The 20,122-nt window shown below is 41.8% G+C and overlaps 1 protein-coding gene across 2 annotated transcripts in view; it reads right to left on the reverse strand.

The window, feature by feature from the left end:
- Positions 1 to 20,122, reverse strand: part of mthfd1l (methylenetetrahydrofolate dehydrogenase (NADP+ dependent) 1 like) — a 90,652-nt gene that overhangs the window by 43,862 nt on the left and 26,668 nt on the right. For both annotated transcript variants that reach the window (XM_020455168.2, XM_020455167.2), the window contains exons 17-19: positions 13,629 to 13,769; positions 7,837 to 7,905; positions 2,247 to 2,358 (exon numbers count right to left, since the gene is read on the reverse strand). In XM_020455168.2, coding sequence (XP_020310757.1) covers positions 2,247 to 2,358; positions 7,837 to 7,905; positions 13,629 to 13,769 — 322 coding nt within the window. The remainder of the gene's footprint in view (positions 1 to 2,246; positions 2,359 to 7,836; positions 7,906 to 13,628; positions 13,770 to 20,122) is intronic.

The following is a 20,122-nucleotide window of genomic DNA, read 5'->3' on the forward strand; positions in this document are numbered from 1 at the left end:
AAATTATGTCATGGCTTTAGAAGATTCTGATTGACATAATTTGAGTCAATTGGTGGTGTACCTGTGGATGTATTTCAAGGCCTACCTTCAAACTCAGTGCCTCTTTGCTTGACATCATGGGAAAATCAAAAGAAATCAGCCAAGTCCTCAGAATTCTTTTTTTGTAGACCTCCACAAGGCTGGTTCATCCTTGGGAGCAATTTCCAAAACCCCTGAAGGTACCATGTTCATCTGTACAAACAACAGTACGCAAGAATAAACACCATGGGACCACACAGCCGTCATACCACTCAGGAAGGAGACGCGTTCTGTCTCTTAGAGATGAACGTACTGTGGTGCAAAAAGTGAAAATCAATCCCAGAACAACAGCAAAGGACCTTGTGAAGATGCTGGAGGAAACAGGTACAAAAGTATCTATATCCACAGTAAAACGAGTCCTATATCAACATAACCTGAAAGGCCGCTCAGCAAGGAAGCCACTGCTCCAAAACCGTCATAAAAAAAGCCAGACTACGGTTTGCAACTAGTACTTTTTGGAGAAATGTCCTCTGGTCTGATGAAACAAAAATACAACTGTTTGACCATAATGACCATCGTTATGTTTGGAGGACAAAGGGGGAGGCTTGCAAGCTGGAGAACACCATCCCAACTGTGAAGCACGGGGGTGGCAGCATCATGTTGTGGGGTGCTTTGCTGCAGGAGGTACTGGTGCACTTCACAAAATAGATGGCATCATGAGGGAAGGAAAATTACGTGGATATATTGAAGCAACATCTCAAGACATCAGTCAGGAAGTTAAAGCTTGGTCGCAAATGAGTCTTCCAAATGGACAAGCATACTTCCAAAGTTGTGACAAAATGGCTTAAGGACAACAAAGTCAAGGTATTGGAGTGGTCATCACAAAGCCCTGACCTCAGAAAATGTGTGGGCAGAACTGAAAAAGCGTGTGCGAGCAAGGAGGCCTACAAACCTGACTCCGTCACCTCAGCTCTGTCAGGAGGAATGGGCCAAAATTCACCCAACTTATTGTGGAAAGCTTGTGAAAGCCTACCCGAAACGTTTGACCCAGGTTAAACAATTTAAAGGCATTGCTACCAAATACTAATTGAGTGTATGTAAACTTCTGACGCACTGGGAATGTGATGAAAGAACTCAAAAGCTGAAATAAAATCATTCTCTCTACTATTATTCCAACATTTCACATTCTTAAAATAAAGTGGTGAATCTTACTGACCTAAAACAGAGAATTTTTACTAGGATTAAATGTCAGGAATTGTGAAAAACAGAGTTTAAATGTATTTGGCTAAGGTGTATGTAAACTTCCGACTTCAACTGTAGCATTCCATTGTTACAATCGTCACCGTTTTGTTACAATATTGAAACACTAATATAATACATTTACTATAATCATTTTTAATTTATTTTTATTTAACCTTTATTTAACCAGGTAGGCTTGTTGAGAACAAGTTCTCATTTGCAACTGCGTCCTGGCCAAGATAAAGCGTAGCAATTCGACACATACAACAACACAGAGTTACACATGGAATAAACAAAACATACAGTCAATAATACAGTAGAACAAAAGAAAACAAAAAGTCTATATACAGTGAGTGTAAATGAGGTAAGTTTAGGAAATAAATGGCGAAGTAATTACAATATAGCAATTAAACACTGGAATGGTAGATCGTCAGAAGATGAATGTGCAGGTAGAGATACTGGGGTGCAAAGGAGCAAAATAAATAAATACCAGTATAGGGATGAGGTAGGTAGATAGATGGGCTGTTTACAGATAGGCTAAGTACAGGTGCAGTGATCTGTAAAATGCTCTGACAGCTGGTGCTTAAAGCTAGTGAGGGAAATGTGAGTCTCCAGCTTCAGAGATTTTTGCAATTCGTTCCAGTCATGGGCAGCAGAGAACTGGAAGGAAAGACGACCAAAGGAGGAATTGGCTTTGGGGGTGACCAGTGAGATATACCTGCTGGAGCACGTGCTACGAGTGGGTGCTGCTATGGTGACCAGTGAGCTGAGATAAGGCGGGGCTTTACCTACTTTAATAATAAATCATGTCACTCACATTTCTATTATTAAAAAAGGTTCAACATTTAACCCCTGCCCTCACAAAAAGGTACCCGTTTGAACCTTTACAAATTAACTGAAAGGGTTCCCCCACAGTGGCAATCATTTTGAGACACAAAAGGTTCCTTGAGGCTCCTTTAATTCTAAGAGTGTGCACTGAGGACACTTACCTACAAATCCGTCCTCTCCGACCAGCTTCAATGCAAGCTTGTCTGCCAGCACCGAGGAGTTGCCATGGGCGATGTTGGCAAATGGCCCCGCGTGGACAAACACTGGAGAACCCTAGAACAATGGAAGGGCACACCATTTTTATTACCCAAAGTGACTTACTAAGCAAACCCGGTACAAACAAACATGTAAGAGGTACCTCTACATTAATTTGCATTCTACAACTACATCATTGAGTTTCAGGACTGCATATGTGTCTAAACATTATTTGTCTACACAGCAGCTGCAGGTCAAGAGCTGGGAGGCACTAGTAGTGCAAAGTGCCAGTGTTAATACACAGAACAACCCCATTCAGCCATTGGACTATGTCTATAACAATATACAAGGTCAACTACAACTTTTGAGGAAGAAAATTGCTAACATCTCAGTCAAAATACTGGGAGAGGGGAAAAGCTTGGAGGGAGAAAGCTGGGATAGGGGGAAACTGGAAGGTGAGTGAAAACGCTTTAGCCATTGTTTTGTCATGTGACAGGGCAGAGACAAATACCTCCAGTCCCACAGAGCTCTAAATCACATGTTTAATGAGCCTCTTACACATGCTTTATAAAGCATCTACTTAAAATCAGAGAGAAAACAGAAAAGAGCACAGTGGGAGAGAATGAATGTGAGTGTGTGTGTGTGTGTGTGTGATTGTATTGAGAAAAAGAGCAACTATAGAGATAAATCAGATGAAGCAGATTAAAAAAAGCCCATTTGAATAGGTATCCTGTTGCTGTTACCACCCTTTCCATTGTGTGCTCTTTCTCTGACCCTGTAGGAAAGCTAGCATACGTCACATAAAAGGTGAATCTCTGTGTGTGATGACAACCCCTGAACTCTGATTGGATGTTGTGTCATTCCCCCCAGGAAAAACATTCAGGAAATATAACCACCAGCTCTCACAAATGAAATGGGAAATAAATACAATAAAAAAGGCAATTGTGTCAGTTCTCCAGTCGGTGGAAAATAAAAGAGGAAGAGAGGATTAAACACACCCAGGGGAAAGGCATGGAGATAAAAACAGGAAGGAGGAGATCGTTTCATCCTTTCTTCACCTCTCTCTCCAATACACCATCAGCATCACACACAAAAGGGCAAAAAGTTAGACTGGGGTCAATCAGGTGTCAAAACTAAGACTGATTGGTCCATTTAATCATGATCCACTCATGTAGACTGCAAACCCAGATGCCTGTACCAATCCTACATACAGTATTACATATTACTCCACTGTCACTGTTTTGTACTCTGAGGAACAAGAGGAGGATGACTCTATGACTCTACAAACTTGTTGGATGCTGTAACGCCCTGGCCTTAGTATTCTGTGTTTTCTTTATTATTGTGGTTAGGCCAGGGTGGGACATGGGTGATTATGTGTTTGTCTTGTCTAGGGGTTTTGTAGATTGATGGGGTTGTGTTTAGTATAGTATTCTAGGTAAGTCTATGGTTGCCTAGAGTGGTTCTCAATCAGAGGCAGGTGTTTATCGTTGTCTCTGATTGGGAACCATATTTAGGCAGCCATATTCTTTGAGTATTTATTGGGTGATTGTTTCCTGTCTTTGTGTTTGTTGCACCGGATAGGGCTGTTTCGTTTTTTCACGTTTCTTGTTTTGTAAATTGTTCGTATTTTTCATCTTTCATTAAAGATGTATAAAGATAACCAAGCTGCATTTTGGTCCTACTCTCTTTCACCAGAAGAAAACCATAACAGATGCATTTGCTGTTTGTTTTGCTTGTGTTTCAGATTGTGTGCCCAACAGAAATGAGTGTGTCATTTGAGTCACTTATTCTAAATAAGAAAATAATAAACTCAGCAAAAAAAGAAATGTCCTCTCACTGTCAACTGCGTTTATTTTCAGCAAACATGTGTAGATATGTGTATGAACATAACAATATTCAACAACTGAGACATAAACTGAACAAGTTCCAGAGACATGTGACTGACAGAATTGGAATAATGTGTCCCTGAACAAAGGAGGGGTCAAAATCAAAAGTAACAGCCAGTATCTGGTGTGGCCACCAGCTGCATTAAGTACGGCAGTGCACCAAATTTGCCAGTTCTTGCTGTGAGATGTTACCCCACTCTTCCACCAAGGCGCCTGCAAGTTCCCGGACATTTCTGGCTGGGAACGGCCATAGCCCTCACCCTCGTTCCAACAGGTCCCAGACGTGCTCTTTGGGATTGAGATCCGGGCTCTTCGCTGGCAATGGCAGAATACTGACCTTCCTGTCTTGCAGGAAATCACACACAGAACGAGCAGTATGTTTGGTGACATTGTCATGCTGGAGAGTCATGTCAGGATGAGCCTGCAGGAAGGGTACCACATGAGGGAGGAGGATGTCTTCTCTGTAACGCAAAGCGTTGAGATTGCCTGCAATGACAACAAGCTCAGTCTGATGATGCTGTGACACACCGCCCCAGACCATGACGGACCCTCCACCTCCAAATCGATCCCACTCCAGAGTACAGGCCTCGGTGTAACGCTCATTCCTTCAACGATAAACGCGAATCCGACAATCAACCCTGGTGAGACAAAACCGCGACTCGTCAGTGAAGAGGAAGCCTGCCTGGTCCAGCGACGGTGGGTCCATAGGCGACGTTGTTGCCGGTGATGTCTGGTGAGGACCTGCCCTACAAAAGGCCTACAAGCCCTCAGTCCAGCCTCTCAGCCTATTGCAGACAGTCGGAGCACTGATGGAGGGAATGTGCATTCCTGGTGTAACTCGGGCAGTTGTTATTGCCATCCTGTACCTGTCCCGCAGGTGTGATGTTCGGATGTACCGATCCTGTGCAGGTATTGTTACACGTGGTCTGCCACGGCGAGGATGATCAGCTGTCCTTCCTGTCTCCCTCTAGCACGGTCTTATGCACCTCACAGTATGGACGTTGCAATTTATTGCCTTGGCCACATCTGCAGTCCTCATGCCTCCTTGCAGCATGCCTAAGGCACGTTCACACAGATGAGCAGGGACCCTGGGCATCTTTCTTTTGGTGTTTTCACAGTCAGTAGAAAGGCCTCTTCAGTGTCCTAACTTTTTATAACTGTGACCTTAATTGCCTACTGTCTGTAAGCTGTTAAGTGTCTTAACGATGTTCCACAGGTGCATGTTCATTAATTTTTTATGGTTCATTGAACAAGCATGGGAAACAGTGGTCAAACCCTTTACAATAAAGACCTGTGAAGTTATTTAGATTTTTACGAATTATCTTTGAAAGACGTTTCTTTTTTTGCTGAGTTTATGTTTCTAAACAATTATCATGATTACAGATAGATCTGAATGAATTGTGAATTAGATTAATTGCTGTCCAAAGGACTGTGTGTGTGTGTTTTATTTGCGAGGCAGAAAGCATCATTTACAAAGCCCCAGAGAGTAGGAACCCAGCACAGCAGGACCTGCACTGGGTCAGAGCAGACCACCTTTGGTTGACATTGAACAGGCATGTTTGTGTGCATGGTGTTTGTACTGTATGTATACAGTAGATTAGAGGCAGTATGGGTGTGCGTGTTTCAGTCAGTCCCACTTACAGTAAGTTGGCCGTTTTAGAACACACGTACAGTAATCCTGGCCCTCTCGACTACAGACAGTGAGGCAACTATTCCTTTCCTCCTATCTCTTTACAGACCCTGCTCCATCTGTGAAAACATACATATGCACGCACGCACACACACAAGGGCACAGAGGGCCTAACTAAACTGAAAATTCCCACGGACCCTTTAGGCCTGGTCCATCCCGATATGCATCCCCCCTTCAGAAACACAGGAAACACAGACAGGAAAGGTTCCACAAAACAGGACTCCAACGTTTCCTCCCAAAACATAAAACCACTCTCTGCAACACCACTTTCCCCCCCTGCTCCCCAAAACAAAAACCTAATCCCTACTCAACCCCACACCCTAAAAACATAAAACCAGCTCCCAAAACAAAAAAGTAGCCAGCCAACAACTAACATGTCCTAGTTTCTAACCCCTTCAATGTTTGCATACATATGCTGTCAATTATTGAACATTCTAATTGATGACATTACAAGGGGCTGTTAAATCTTCATTGAACTAACATTTAAGCAATCATTTCTGAGGATCCAGGAATTTTTGTGTGACACACAAAAATTCCTGGGTGCGAGGGCATTGTTGCTGATATTGCCAACATATTTCTAAAATACTGATTACATTTTCTAAAGTAAATAATATTTTAACAAGTAAAGTTGCTGCCCATGCGGTCTGGTTGTTAGTTATTTTCTCGTGTTTTGTCCCAGTCGTCAATTAATCATTTTATTAATTTGACTTAGCTATGCTAAAAAAAATAATAATATGAATTTAGCTAGCTAGCTAGCTAGCAGAGATTCAATGATGATGATGATGATGATGATGATGATGATGAGAGACAAGAACTTCAATAAATAATGATTTAATAAATATCCAATACACTGCACTGCGTACATTCATTCTTGGGCTAGCTAGGCTATTGGTGCTGAAGAGATCGCATTTGTCAAATGACACATTATTGCACAGGTCATAAGGCAGATATGTAGGTTTATACAACCACCAACTTTTGTAAACCAAATAGTAGCACTGAAAAATAATGTGTTGATGATGTTCTCCACCGAGAGTTAATGCATTTCCTGCCTGGGCTGCAGGACAGTGAAATTACGACATTAACACCTCATGGTACTTTGAAGGAGTCCCAAAACTCCCGCATATCAACCAATCAGCATCCAGGATCCAAATAACCAGTTTTATAATTCAGAATAACCCTTTGAGTGAGTTGGACTGATTTTATCCAGTATTTGAGTTTCCATTGTGTGGTCATTGAAACATTAATTATTATTTACAAATTACAATTAATTCTACAGTTCTCCTTGTAGTGTAATCAATTAGAATCATTCAATTAGAGTGTTCAACAATGGAAGGCATAATGACATTGCTCTGGAGACGGTTCCAGAGGCTCTCCCTGAGGGCAGGTCCACTACAGACACGCCAGCCCCAGCAGTCAGAGGGGGCCAGATCAAGATGTATTCCAGCTCTTTATCAGTTCAATCATTCAGTCCATCAGCCCAAATCTACGTCTCCCTCCATCTCTATTCCTCCATCGCCTCAGAGAGAATCGGGTATGGGCATTTCCACTAGCATGGGCCAGTCAGAGGTCACACGTGTGTGTGTGTGTGTGTGTGTGTGTGTATGAACGTACACGGTCATGTCTCAGAGAACAATGAGATGCAGATGTACGGAGAGGCAGGGTAAACGTCTGGACCATCACATCCAACCTCAACTGATTGCTCTTCAGTTCAATACTAAACAACTGCTCTTAGCTCACAGCTACACTCGTTTCCCAGTCTCTAGGAACTTGGAATGTATAAATCTAAGAGGATTGGATAGGTGTTAATAAAATGGCAAAAGTTTAGAAAAAATTGCTCTGATAGCCTATGTGGCATTTTCTGGATATTCCTGAACAACAGTGCAGTCATCACCCTGTCTTTGACAACATCGTTGTCCTCTCTCTATAACGGTCTTCATCTCATGCTTGGATAGCAACGAATATGTGTGGTTAGAGACTCACTTCTAGGGTCTGCATAAGGGTAGGCTTGATGGCATCCTTCATGAGCACCGCAAGTGCTCCACTCACACCCTGAGAGAGAGAGAGAGAGAGAAAGAGAAGTTGTTAGTGCTGAAATTCTTGAAGGGATTTTACAGTATCCTACCAATAAAATAACCAGTAAGCATGCAAACCACACAATAAAACGGCTGTTAAAGCAATTCAAAACCAAAACCCATATTTCCATACACATATCTATGACACACACACGGCCCATCCCTACTTATCATTTCCAAAATCCAGTCTGGCCTGGTTGTGTGTTTTCCAGTCACTGCGGCATTCCTGATTATCCATAACAGAATATGGGATCCTCCTCAGTGAGCCAGGCCTATATGGCGCAACAACACCACCACATCCAGTTGGGTGGGGGGGGGGGGGGGGGGGGGGTCAGAGCCACCTGGGCCAACATGGCTCCACAGTGGAGCTAATAGTTATGGGTTTCAAGGGCAGCTGGAGGCCATTTTGGGTCAAACGAGATCCATGTTGCGTGCTCAAGCTCCTCTGTCTCCTGAGAGGCCCAGCAACCACCCTGCCTAGTCTCCATAATGGCAGGGACATGATAGTGGAGGGTCACTAGGGGTTAAATCCCTACAAAACCTGGTGGGGAAGCTACTTTTTGCCTATAATAACACCATAAACTTAACCTCTACGAGCAAAGGTTCATCCATTTTGAATGTTATACTGTTTTTGTGCATCTCTGAGTGATGTTCTATCGATTCCCTGAGTAATTTCCTGTCTTCATTTGTATCCGAGTTAGTGGCGTTCAAGCAGGCAGAAATCCGGCCAGTATGACGTAACACTGTGATAACAAAAGACTGCTGGTCTCACGGTAATTGACCGTTTAGCATTTCCAGGCTTCCACACATACAGTGGGGCAAAAAAGTATTTATTCAGCCACCAATTGTGCAAGTTCTCCCACTTAAAAAGTTGAGAGAGGCCTGTAATTTTCATCATAGGTACACTTCAACTATAACAGACAAAATTAGAAGAAAAAAAATCCTGAAAATCACATTGTAGGATTTTTAATGAATTTATTTGCAAATTATGGTAGAAAACAAGTATTTGGTCACCTACAAACAAGCAAGATTTATGGCTCTCACAGACCTGCAACTTCTTCTTTAAGAGGCTCCTCTGTCCTCCACTCGTTACCTGTATTAATGGCACCTGTTTGAACTTGCTATCAGTATAAAAGACACCTGTCCACAACCTCAAACAGTCACACTCCAAACTCCACTATGGCCAAGACCAAAGAGCTGTCAAAGGACACCAGAAACAAAATTGTAGACCTGTACCAGGCTGGGAAGACTGAACCTGCAATAGGTAAGCAGCTTGGTTTGAAGAAATCAACTGTGGGAGCAATTATTAGGAAATGGAAGACATACAAGACCACTGATAATCTCCCTCGATCTGGGGCTCCGTGCAAGATCTCACCCCGTGGGGTCAAAATGATCACAAGAACGGTGAGCAAAAATCCCAGAACCACACGGGGGGACCTAGTGAATGGCCTGCAGAGAGCTGGGACCAAAGTAACAAAGCCTACCATCAGCAAGGGCATTGAAGATGAAACGTGGCTGGGTCTTTCAGCATGACAATGATCCCGAACACACCGCCCGGGCAACGAAGGAGTGGCTTCGTAAGAAGCATTCCAAGGTCCTGGAGCGGCCTAGCCAGTCTCCAGATCTCAACCCCAAAGAAAATCTTTGGAGGGAGTTGAAAGTCCGTGTTGCCCAGCAACAGCCCCAAAACATCACTGCTCTAGAGGAGATCTGCATGGAGGAATGGGCCAAAATACCAGCAACAGTGTGTGAAAACCTTGTGAAGACTTACAGAAAACGTTTGACCTCTGTCATTGCCAACAAAGGGTATATAACAAAGTATTGAGATTAACTTTTGTTATTGACCAAATACTTATTTTCCACCATAATTTGCAAATACATTCATTAAAAATCCTACAATGTGATTTTCTGGATTTTTCCCCCTCATTTTGTCTGTCATAGTTGAAGTGTACCTATGATGAAAATTACAGGCCTCACTCATCTTTTTAAGTGGGAGAACCTGCACAATTGGTGGCTGACTAAATACTTTTTTGCCCCACTCTACAAGCTGCTGATGTGCACCTTTGGAACATCTACATTTAAAAATAAAATACATACATATACACACACACACACACACACACACACACACACACACACACACACACACACATAATCAAATCTATTTAAATATATACCATCACCATATATTTTAGTCAAGTCTAAAGAAACATGATATGAAGAAAATGTATCTTAGAAGAACAGAATATGAGTTGGCTTACTGTATGTCTGGCTATGCTCCATGCCATAGGCTTGTTCATTTAAGTGAAAATATATGGTTATAAGTACAATTATTTTATATGATTTTATATTAAGAAGATTATAATTTAACTTAGCTGGGAAAAACATTTATTATGGAGCAAGAGTGCATATGAAGTGGATATTAAGAGTAAAAGTGATCACTTGAAGCAGGTCCTATATGGCAGATTTAGAGTTATTTGGCAAATTTAGTTGTGAATGAAACAAACCTTAGAATGTCTTAGAAATCAAAACATATATGGGCTGCATGGAGTGACTATCTGCTATTGATTTGAGAAAGAACCTTTCCTCAGGCTGCACAGCTGTCAAATCAATTTACATTTAGAATGGTCCATGATTAAATGGTTAGGAACAGGGGGAGGGGAAAAAGACATCTGTATGCACTCCAATAGGGATTGGAGGACTCTGGCTTTCCCGCCGGTCTGGTAGGCTACTTCAGTTTTATAGCGGAGCATAATATGACCAGCTGAGAAATAAATACAACACCACTTATTTCACTGCACGCATCAACCACTGTTATACATACTCTAATATACATATGGGTGTTTTTAATTCATCATCACCTTAGAAAGCGCTGTTCATATGGTTTACACTGTTGCAATCTGCTGACAAACTTTATTCACATTAATCACAGTGAGAGGAGCTATAAAAATATGATAATCTGTTTTGATGATAAGTGTTGGATTTGATTGCATTTGCACTGTTCTCAAAAGTGAAGATAAAGAATTACATGCATAATCGCATTTTTTATAAAATGTGCATTTTTATGGTTAAAATTATCTTCCCCAAACTTGAAACTCACTAGCAGCCTATATATGCCAGTTAGGGTCTACACCTGTTGGAAAGCAGATTAATGTGCTTAATTTTAAGAAGTTATGTGTAACTTCAGCTGTTATTTCAAACATTAGCAAAACATATAGGCCAGACTACATAAGGTGTGCCACTATGATTTGCCTTACTGCACAAGCTGGGCATCATTAACAAGAGATAATGCATAATTCACAAGTGATAGGCTAATATTGTCACCCATCAGACTAACCTTAATTTGATGTAGTCTTTACATATACTAAATAATATATACAGTACCAGTCTAAAGTTTGGACACACCTACTCATTCCAGGGTTTTTCCGTATTTTTTACTATTCTCTACATTGTAGAATAATAGCGAAGACATCAAAACTATGAAATAACAGCTTTGCACTCTCTTGGCATTCTCTCAACCAGCTTCATGAGGTAGTCACCTGGACGCACTTCAAATAACATGTGTGCCTTGTTAAAAGTGTATTTGTGGAATTTCTTTCCTTCTTAATGCATTTGAGCCAATCAGTTGTGTTGTGACAAGGTAGGGTTGGTATACAGAAGATGGCCCTATTTGGTAAAAGACCAAGTCCATATTATGGCAAGAAATGTTCAAATAAGCAGAGAGAAACGACAGTCCATCATTACTTTAAAGACACTAAGGTCAGTCAATTCAAAAAAATTCTAATAACTTTGAAAGTTTCTTCAAGTCACAAAAACCATCAAGCGCTATGATGAAACTGGCTCATGAGGACCGCCACAGGAAATGAAGACCCAGAATTACCTCTGCTGCAGAGGATAAGTTCATTAGAGTTACTGTTGCCAGAGATATTATAGAAAGAATATAGAAATCCAATGAATGAGTGAACACATAATGCCCCATCCAGCAGACCAATTGCGTTCACATTGTCAAGCTGTGTCATGCGGTTGCTAAACTAATCATCAAGCAATCCCTTCTCAAAGAGAAACGTTCCTATTTTCCTCGAAAGTATGTAATGTCACGATTCCAAAGCTATACAATACCACAGATAGCAAGTTAATCATCTCACATCTCAGAAAAGATTTGTAATGTTGTACTTCTTGTTGATGAAATTCTAGCTAATGTTGGGTTTTTGAGCTAGCGCCCAATAGACCCATTCACTCCTTGAAAGAGAGCGCGCTTTGTCCAACAATCGTCCAGAATGCACCGCGCAGCCCATTGATGTAGCATGGGCAAAGTTTCCCCATCTCCTCAAAAGTATACCTGCTGTTGTGAATGTTAAGACTCCACTCTGAGGGACATCAATCTACATGTTGAACAATGTGAGATTGTAGACTCCTAAATTTATAGTGCAGTTTCTTTTGCCCGATTTTACAGGTAACTAGCTATGTTACATGCTGATATTGTCTTTTGTATTAGTGTGTAGCTACGTTTGCTAGCTACACTAGATTACCAAAAGTATGTGGACACCTGCTCCAGAGTACAATGGCGACGAGCTTTACACCACACCAGCCGAGACTTGGCATTGCGCATGGTGATCTTAGGCTTGTGTGCAGCTGCTCAGCCATGGAAACCCCTTTCATGAAGCTCCCAACGACCAGTTCTTGTGCTGACGTTGCTACCAGAGGCAGTTTGTAACTCTGTAGTGAGTGTTGCAACAAAGGACAGATGATTTTTATTACAGCACTCGGCGGTCCCATTCTGTGAGCTTGTGTGGCTTACCACTTCACGACTGAGCCGTTGTTGCAACTAGACGTTTCCACTTCACAATAACAGCACTTATAGTTGACCGGGGCAGTTCTAGCAGTACAGAAGTAGACAAACAGACTTGTTGGAAAGGTGGCATCCTATGCTGGTGCCACGTTGAAAGTCACTCAGCTCTTCAGTAAGGCCATTCTACTGCCAATGTTTGTCTATGTAGATTGCATGGCTGGGTGCTCGATTTTATACACCTGTCAGCAACGGGTGTAGCTGAAATAGCCGAATCCACTAATTTGAACGGTTGTCCACATGCACTATATATATTTTTAAAAATATATATAAATAAGAGTATCTACCTAGCTAGTTGCTTGCCACTCCACAGAAATCATTGCATTGTGGATTTTGTAGTCGATTGGAGCTGCAACGGATTTCCACAATGATTTTCCATGTTGCTACCAACCTTAATATAACACCAAAATGAAACATTTGTCTCATGACATCTGTGATAATGTTAATGTGTTGACTGAGTTTAAGTAACACATATCGAGCCAAATCTCCACTTGACAAGATAATCAGGAAGGACAAGGGAGACAAAGCGAGCTTAGTGAAGAGGTCTTGACATATGACAGCCTTCGTAATGTTTTATAGGCTGATGTTAAAGTACGCTATGGCCATTAAAGTAATTTCTGACTGATGTCTTTAAGTGGAACAATACTGCAACTGTTTAGCCCTAACTGAAACCGTTTAGCTCTCATCACACATACACACACACACACACACACACACACACACACACACACACACACACACACACACACGCTTGCAACAGCAGGATTGTGGGTTCGATTCCTAGGGCCAACCGTATGTAAAATGTATTGCATGCATGATTTTGGATAATGGTATTTATTATATGATTATATTACCAGGTCCTCTGCTGTGACGGGCTGTCCACTGCGGCTGCTGCCCACCACCATACGTCCCAGTCTGGTCTTCATGTCCCCCAGTCCATCAGCCAGGGCCAGGATAGCCATGATCTCACTGGCCACCGCTATGTCAAACTGGGTCTACACAGGGGGAGAGAAACATTGTGTGTATTTACAAACGATATCAAAATCTCAATGGCCACTGCTATGTCAAACTGGGTCTACACAGGAGAGAAATATGTACACACACACACACTAAACACAGCATCAATGGCCAGTGCTATGTCAAACTGGGACTGCACAAGAGAGAGACGAGGGTCGTTCCACCTCAAAAAGCACAAGAAAGAGGGTTGACACCCACTATTTTTCTGAGAAATTAAGCTAATTGATTGGACCCAAATAAGTCATTTTAATTTATAAGATTCTGATAATATTCAATAAATATAGTACCCAACATCCAATTCGGACCAAACTTCTTCCTACCAATGAGTATGAGTAAGTAAATAAAAAGCCATCCACGGATCCCCCATGCCAATCCCATCCCAACCAGTATACAGCATCAGATATCTATTTTTGACCAGTAGTATGAAGCTGTGGCTTGGAGTATTGCTTCTCCATACTATGTAATGTATTCCCTGTTAATCTTGTGAAATGTTTTCCCCTGTTCAGAGAAATTTGTAATTGAAGTCAATTGCATTATTTACCATAAAGTACCAGGTTTTTTGTTCTGGCTATATCGCCACAATCTTATCCATTATGCTGGTCTCTTGTGTTTATTAAATAGATAACAACATTTCCTTTGCAACTTGATGGAAAACCAATAGATTTGGCTCATTCCGAAAATAAATTGTGTGGTCATCCTCACACATCCTCAAGCCAGTCCTCCATGAAAGCAATTCCTTTCTTAGCAAACTACTGATTATTCAACCCAACTCTCCTTGAATAGTCCAACAACTGGCCACTTTCTGAGAGCGCTATCCCAACACAATTCTCATATGAAGACTTTTCCTACACGTCCAAAGCTTTAGAGAAATGAGATAAATAAGATAATTAATTGCATGGCAGTCTTCTATTTTTTTCAATAAAATTATCAGGAAACCGCTCTATATTTATTGTCACTAGTGACCATTAACGTCTTTGGGACTGGGGGGCAGTATTGAGTAGCATGGATAATAAGGTGCCCAGAGTAAAATGCCTGCTACTCAGGCCCAAAAGCTAGAATATGCATATACCGTAATTTCTGGACTATTAAGCACACCTGAATATAAACCGCACCCACTGAATTATTTAAAAAATATGTATTTTGTACATAAATAAGCCGCACATGTCTATAAGCCGCATGTGCCTACCAGTACATTGAAACAAATTAACTTTACACAGCCTTTAAACGAAACACGGCTTGTAACAAAAATTAAACAGTAGCCTACCAAGAAAGTCATTGGTCACTATCTTCCTCCTCCTGTGCACTGAAACCACTGAAGTCATCTCCTTCGGTGTCGGAGTTGAATAGCCTCAGAATTGCTTCATCCGATGTTGGATCATTTTCATTGTCGCTCTCGTCACTTTCATCCGGAGGCAAATCCCCCGCTGAGCTCAAGCTGCCCCTTCAACACGCAGCAGTCCAGCCTTTCGAAAACAGTTGATGATAGTGGATTTTTTGACAATGCTCCACGCTGTCAGGACCCACTGGCAGACTTGACCAGAAGTTGCTCTTCGCATGCGGCCCGTTTTAGTGAAGGATTTCTCCCCACTTGTCATCCAAGCCTCCCACTGAACACGGAGCGCCACCTTAAATGCACGATTTACACTGATGTCAAGTGGCTGCAAATACTTTGGGCCATCTGCTTTTCTTCCCTCTGAAAGCTTTTGTCTTTTTGCACTGAGTCAGTTCCTCACGCTGCTGTTTTCAACGTCTTATCATCGACTCATTAAGGCCAAGCTCCCGTGCAGCAGCTCTATTTCCTTTTCCAACAGCCAGATCGATCGCCTTCAACTTGAAAGCTGCATCATATGCATTTCTCTGTGTCTTTGCCATAACGAGGGTGACAAAATTACTACGGTAATCAGAATGATGGGAAGTTTGAGCGTGCTCGATTTACGTCACATTATGTGACGGTGCTCAGTTTTTTTGGCGGCATGAATCTTGTGAAAGCGGGAAAAATCCATAAATTAGCCGCGTCATTGTATAAACCGCGAGGTTCAAAGCGTGGGAATAAAGTAGCGGCTTATAGTCTGGAAATTATGGTAATTAGTAGATCTGGATAGAAAACACTGAAGTTTCTAAAACTGTTTGAATGATGTCTGTGAGTACAACAGAACTCATATGGCAGGCAAAAACCAGAGAAAAAACCCAACTAGGAAGTGGGAAATATGAAGTTTGTAGTTTTTCAAGTCATTGCCTATCGGATATACAGCGTCTATGGGGTCATATTGCACTTCCTAAGGCTTCCACTAGATGCCAACAGTCTTTAGAACCTTGCTTGAGGCTTCTACTGTGAAGGGGGAGAGAATGAGAGCTGTTTCAACCAGATGTCTGGCAGAGTGCCATGAGCTCAGTCTTGCGTGTGCTCGTGAGAGCGACCTGTGTTCCAGTGCATTACTAAAGACAAAGGAATTGTCCAGTTGAAACATTATTGAAGATCTCTGATAAAAACATCCTAAAGATTGATTCTATACCTCGTTTGACATGTTTCTACGAACTGTAATTTGACTTTTCGTCTGAACTTTCACCTGGACTTGCCCGCGCCTCCTGTGTTTGGATTTGTAAACTAAACGTGCAAACAAAAAGGAGGTATTTGGACATAAATGATGGACTTTATTGAACAAAACAAACACTTATTGAGGAACTGGGATTCCTGGGAGTGCATTCTGATGAAGATCAAAAAGGTAAGTGAATATTTATAATGCTTTTTCTAAATTTTGTGATACGTCTCCTTTGGAAAATGGCTGTATGTTTTTCTGTGACTTGGCGCTGACCAAACATAATCGCAAGGTGTGCTTTTGCCATAAAGCGTTTTGAAATCTGACACAGCGGTTGCATTACGGAGAAGTTTATCTATATTTCCATGCATAACACTTGTATCTTTTATCAATGAATGTTATGAGTATTTCTGTCATTTGATGTGGCTCTCTGCACTTTCACCGGATGTTCGTTTGAGACAATGCATTTCTGACCATAACACACCAATTTCGTTTTTTGACATAAAGATTAACTTTATCGAACAAAACACACATTAATTGTGAAACATGAAGTCCTGTGAGTGCCATTTGATGAAGATCAAAGGTTAGCGATGAATTTAATCGCTGTTTCAGATTTTTTTTGAGGGCTCTCCTTGGCTGGAAAATGGCTTTATGGTTTTCTGTGACTAGGTGCTGACCTAACATAATCGTTTGGTGTGCTTTCGCCGTAAAGCCTATTTGAAATCGGACACTGTGGCTGGATTTACAAGAAGTTGTGTAATGGTGTAAAATACTTCCGGCGCCGACAGAGATGGCCGCCTCGCTTCGCGTTCCTAGGAAACTATGCAGTTTTTTGTTTTTTTACGTGTTATTTCTTACACTAGTACCCCAGGTCATCTTTGGTTTCATTACATACAGCCGAGAAGAACTACTGAATATAAGATCAGCGTCAACTCACCATCAGTACGACCAAGAATATGTTTTTCGCGATGCGGATCCTGTGTTCTGCCTTACAACCAGTGCAACGGAGTGGATTACATGCAGCGACCCCAAAAAACGACTCAGAAAAAGAGGGAAACGAGGCGGTCTTCTGGTCAGACTCCGGAGACGGGCACACCGTGCACCACTCCCTAGCATTCTTCTTGCCAATGTCCAGTCTCTTGACAACAAGGTTGATGAAATCCGAGCATGGGTAGCATTCCAGAGGGACATCAGAGACTGTAACGTTCTCTGCTTCACGGAAACATGGCTAACTGGAGTGACTCTATCCGAAGCGGTGCAGCCAGCGGGTTTCTCCACGCATCGCGCGGACAGAAACAAACATCTCTCTGGTAAGAAGAGGGGCGGGGGCATATGCCTTATGACTAACGTGACATGGTGTGATGAAAGAAACATACAGGAACTCAAATCCTTCTGTTCACCTGATTTAGAATTCCTCACAAATCAAATGTAGACCGCATTATCTACCAAGAGAATTCTCTTCGATTATAATCACAGCCGTATATATCCCCCCCCAAGCAGACACATCGGTGGCTCTGAACGAACTTTATTTAACTCTCTGCAAACTGGAAACGATTTATCCGGAGGCTGCATTCATTGTAGCTGGGGATTTTAACAAGGCTAATCTGAAAACAAGACTCCCTAAATTTTATCAGCATATCGATTGCACAACCAGGGGTGGAAAGACCCTGGATCATTGTTACTCTAACTTCCGCGATGCATATAAGGCTTCCGCGATGCATATAAGGCCCTTTCGGTAAAGCTGACCACGACTCCATTTTGATGATCCCTGCCTACAGACAGAAACTAAAACAAGAAGCTCCCACGCTGAGGTCTGTCCAACGCTGGTCTAACTGAGCTAAACGACTACCGCCCCGTAGCACTCACATCCGTCAAAATTTGATTTGAAATACTTGTATGATTGAGGAATTTTAAGTATGAAATTTCTGTTTTGAATTTGGCGCCCTGCAATTTCACTGGCTGTTGTCGAGGTGGGACGCTAGCGTCCCACATATCCTAGAGAAGCTTTAACCAAATTGGATGTTGGGTACCAAATTTATTGAATATTATCTGAATCCTATAAATTCAAATGGCCAATTTGAGTGCAATCAATTAGCTTAATTTCTCAGAGATAAAATTCAAATTTTAACAAAATAATGGTTTCAGGAATGGCAATCTTTCTAACTACAGAAAATGTCAGCACAACCTGAGATGGTGGGTGTCATGGCTTGCTGAAATTATATGGAAAGACTCAAGCAACACAAAAATCTTGAGGTGAAATAAGTCAAACTGAATCAGAGAGGGGAATGACGCAGATAGAGTACACACGTACACACACACAACAGAGAACACTTGAGAGAGAACAGCGGGGGAGCTGAGGGAGGGAGTGGAGGGATAACACACACACACACACACACACACACACACACACATGTTAACTACTAACATATGAGTCTGATTCCATCCCAGTGGATAAGATTCCAAGCCAGACTGCTTTTCTACAGGGCATTAGGCAATATACATTTTTGTAAACACACATGCAGAGTGAGCAATGTTTCATAGATGTGGCCTAGTTTTCCAAAAGCCTTATCACGTCAGAGTGATGGGGAAACAATGGAAGGAAGGGCTGTTGTTTATCTTTGTGTGTGTGTGTGTGTGTGTGTGTCAAGGTTATTGTAGTAAACATATAAACTTTTTTTTTGCAAACTGAAATAAAATGATTAACCCGTTTGAAAAACTGAAAATATTATCTAAATAAAATAAATACCATCATGAATCCTCTTCCTTTTTTTATGGTATTTATTCTTTGGTAAAAAAATCTAATGTGGTTTTCAAGCATTTTTTCAAATGGGTTTTTCAAGCCTCTGAATCTGGGGGGGGCACATTGAGATTGACTTCATGATTTAAAGACTCAGTGAGACGACGTTGCGACGAGCAGCACCGCAGATTGAGATGAGTGAGATGCACGTTTTTGCTCTCACAGTCACACAGAGTATCTGTGAACGTGCACAGATGCGCTTAACGCTGCTACAAAGTGGTGGCTATGGGACCAACATTTCTACTACTGTTTACTTCGTGCATCTACGGCATCTCGCTGAGTCTACCTCAGCCTGTCGGCATCTCGCCAAGTCTACCTCAGCCTGTCGTATTCAAACTTTCAGCGGGGATCCCATTTATTTAGCCAGAATTTCTGGCGACCCCACCCCAACTACACAAATTTGTTGACTCTGCTGCAATTCCCCACTATGGGTCACGACCCCGACGTTGAATACCACTGCCTTATGCATTACTGCCCCACAGTGGCAAGATGTTATCCCCAAAAACACAAATTATACAACACATAAATGGCTCCGAGCCTCCCATGCATAGGCTACTTTCTGTCCCTTACACTAAAACTGAAAAAAGAAACAAAAAAAAAGAAATAGTAAATCAGATCTGAAACTAACCTGATTTTCAAATAGAAATCTTAACACTAATAAAAACACACAACTATAATAACCTTGGTATTGCGTGTGTGTGCGCCTGCGCACACCGACACAACTGCATCGTTAACCACACCGACAACACATCGCCAGAGTAAAGGGATTTGGACATTTTCTAATACCCCTCCCGATGCTAAGGCCCTGGGGGGCAATAGAGTGCACCACTGGATGAGTGATGAGAGGATGAAAGAGGGAGGGAACAGTGGAGGGACATAAACATAAGCATATGCTTGCTAACGATCCAGGAGAGGACAGTATTTTCTGCTTTCAACATTTGCTTTCACTTAAGGTGCTTGCTTCCCATTGAGGGAAGTGTGTTTATTAGCAGGATTT

This window comes from Oncorhynchus kisutch, linkage group LG21 (assembly GCF_002021735.2).
Source record: "Oncorhynchus kisutch isolate 150728-3 linkage group LG21, Okis_V2, whole genome shotgun sequence".
Lineage (NCBI taxonomy): Eukaryota > Metazoa > Chordata > Actinopteri > Salmoniformes > Salmonidae > Oncorhynchus > Oncorhynchus kisutch.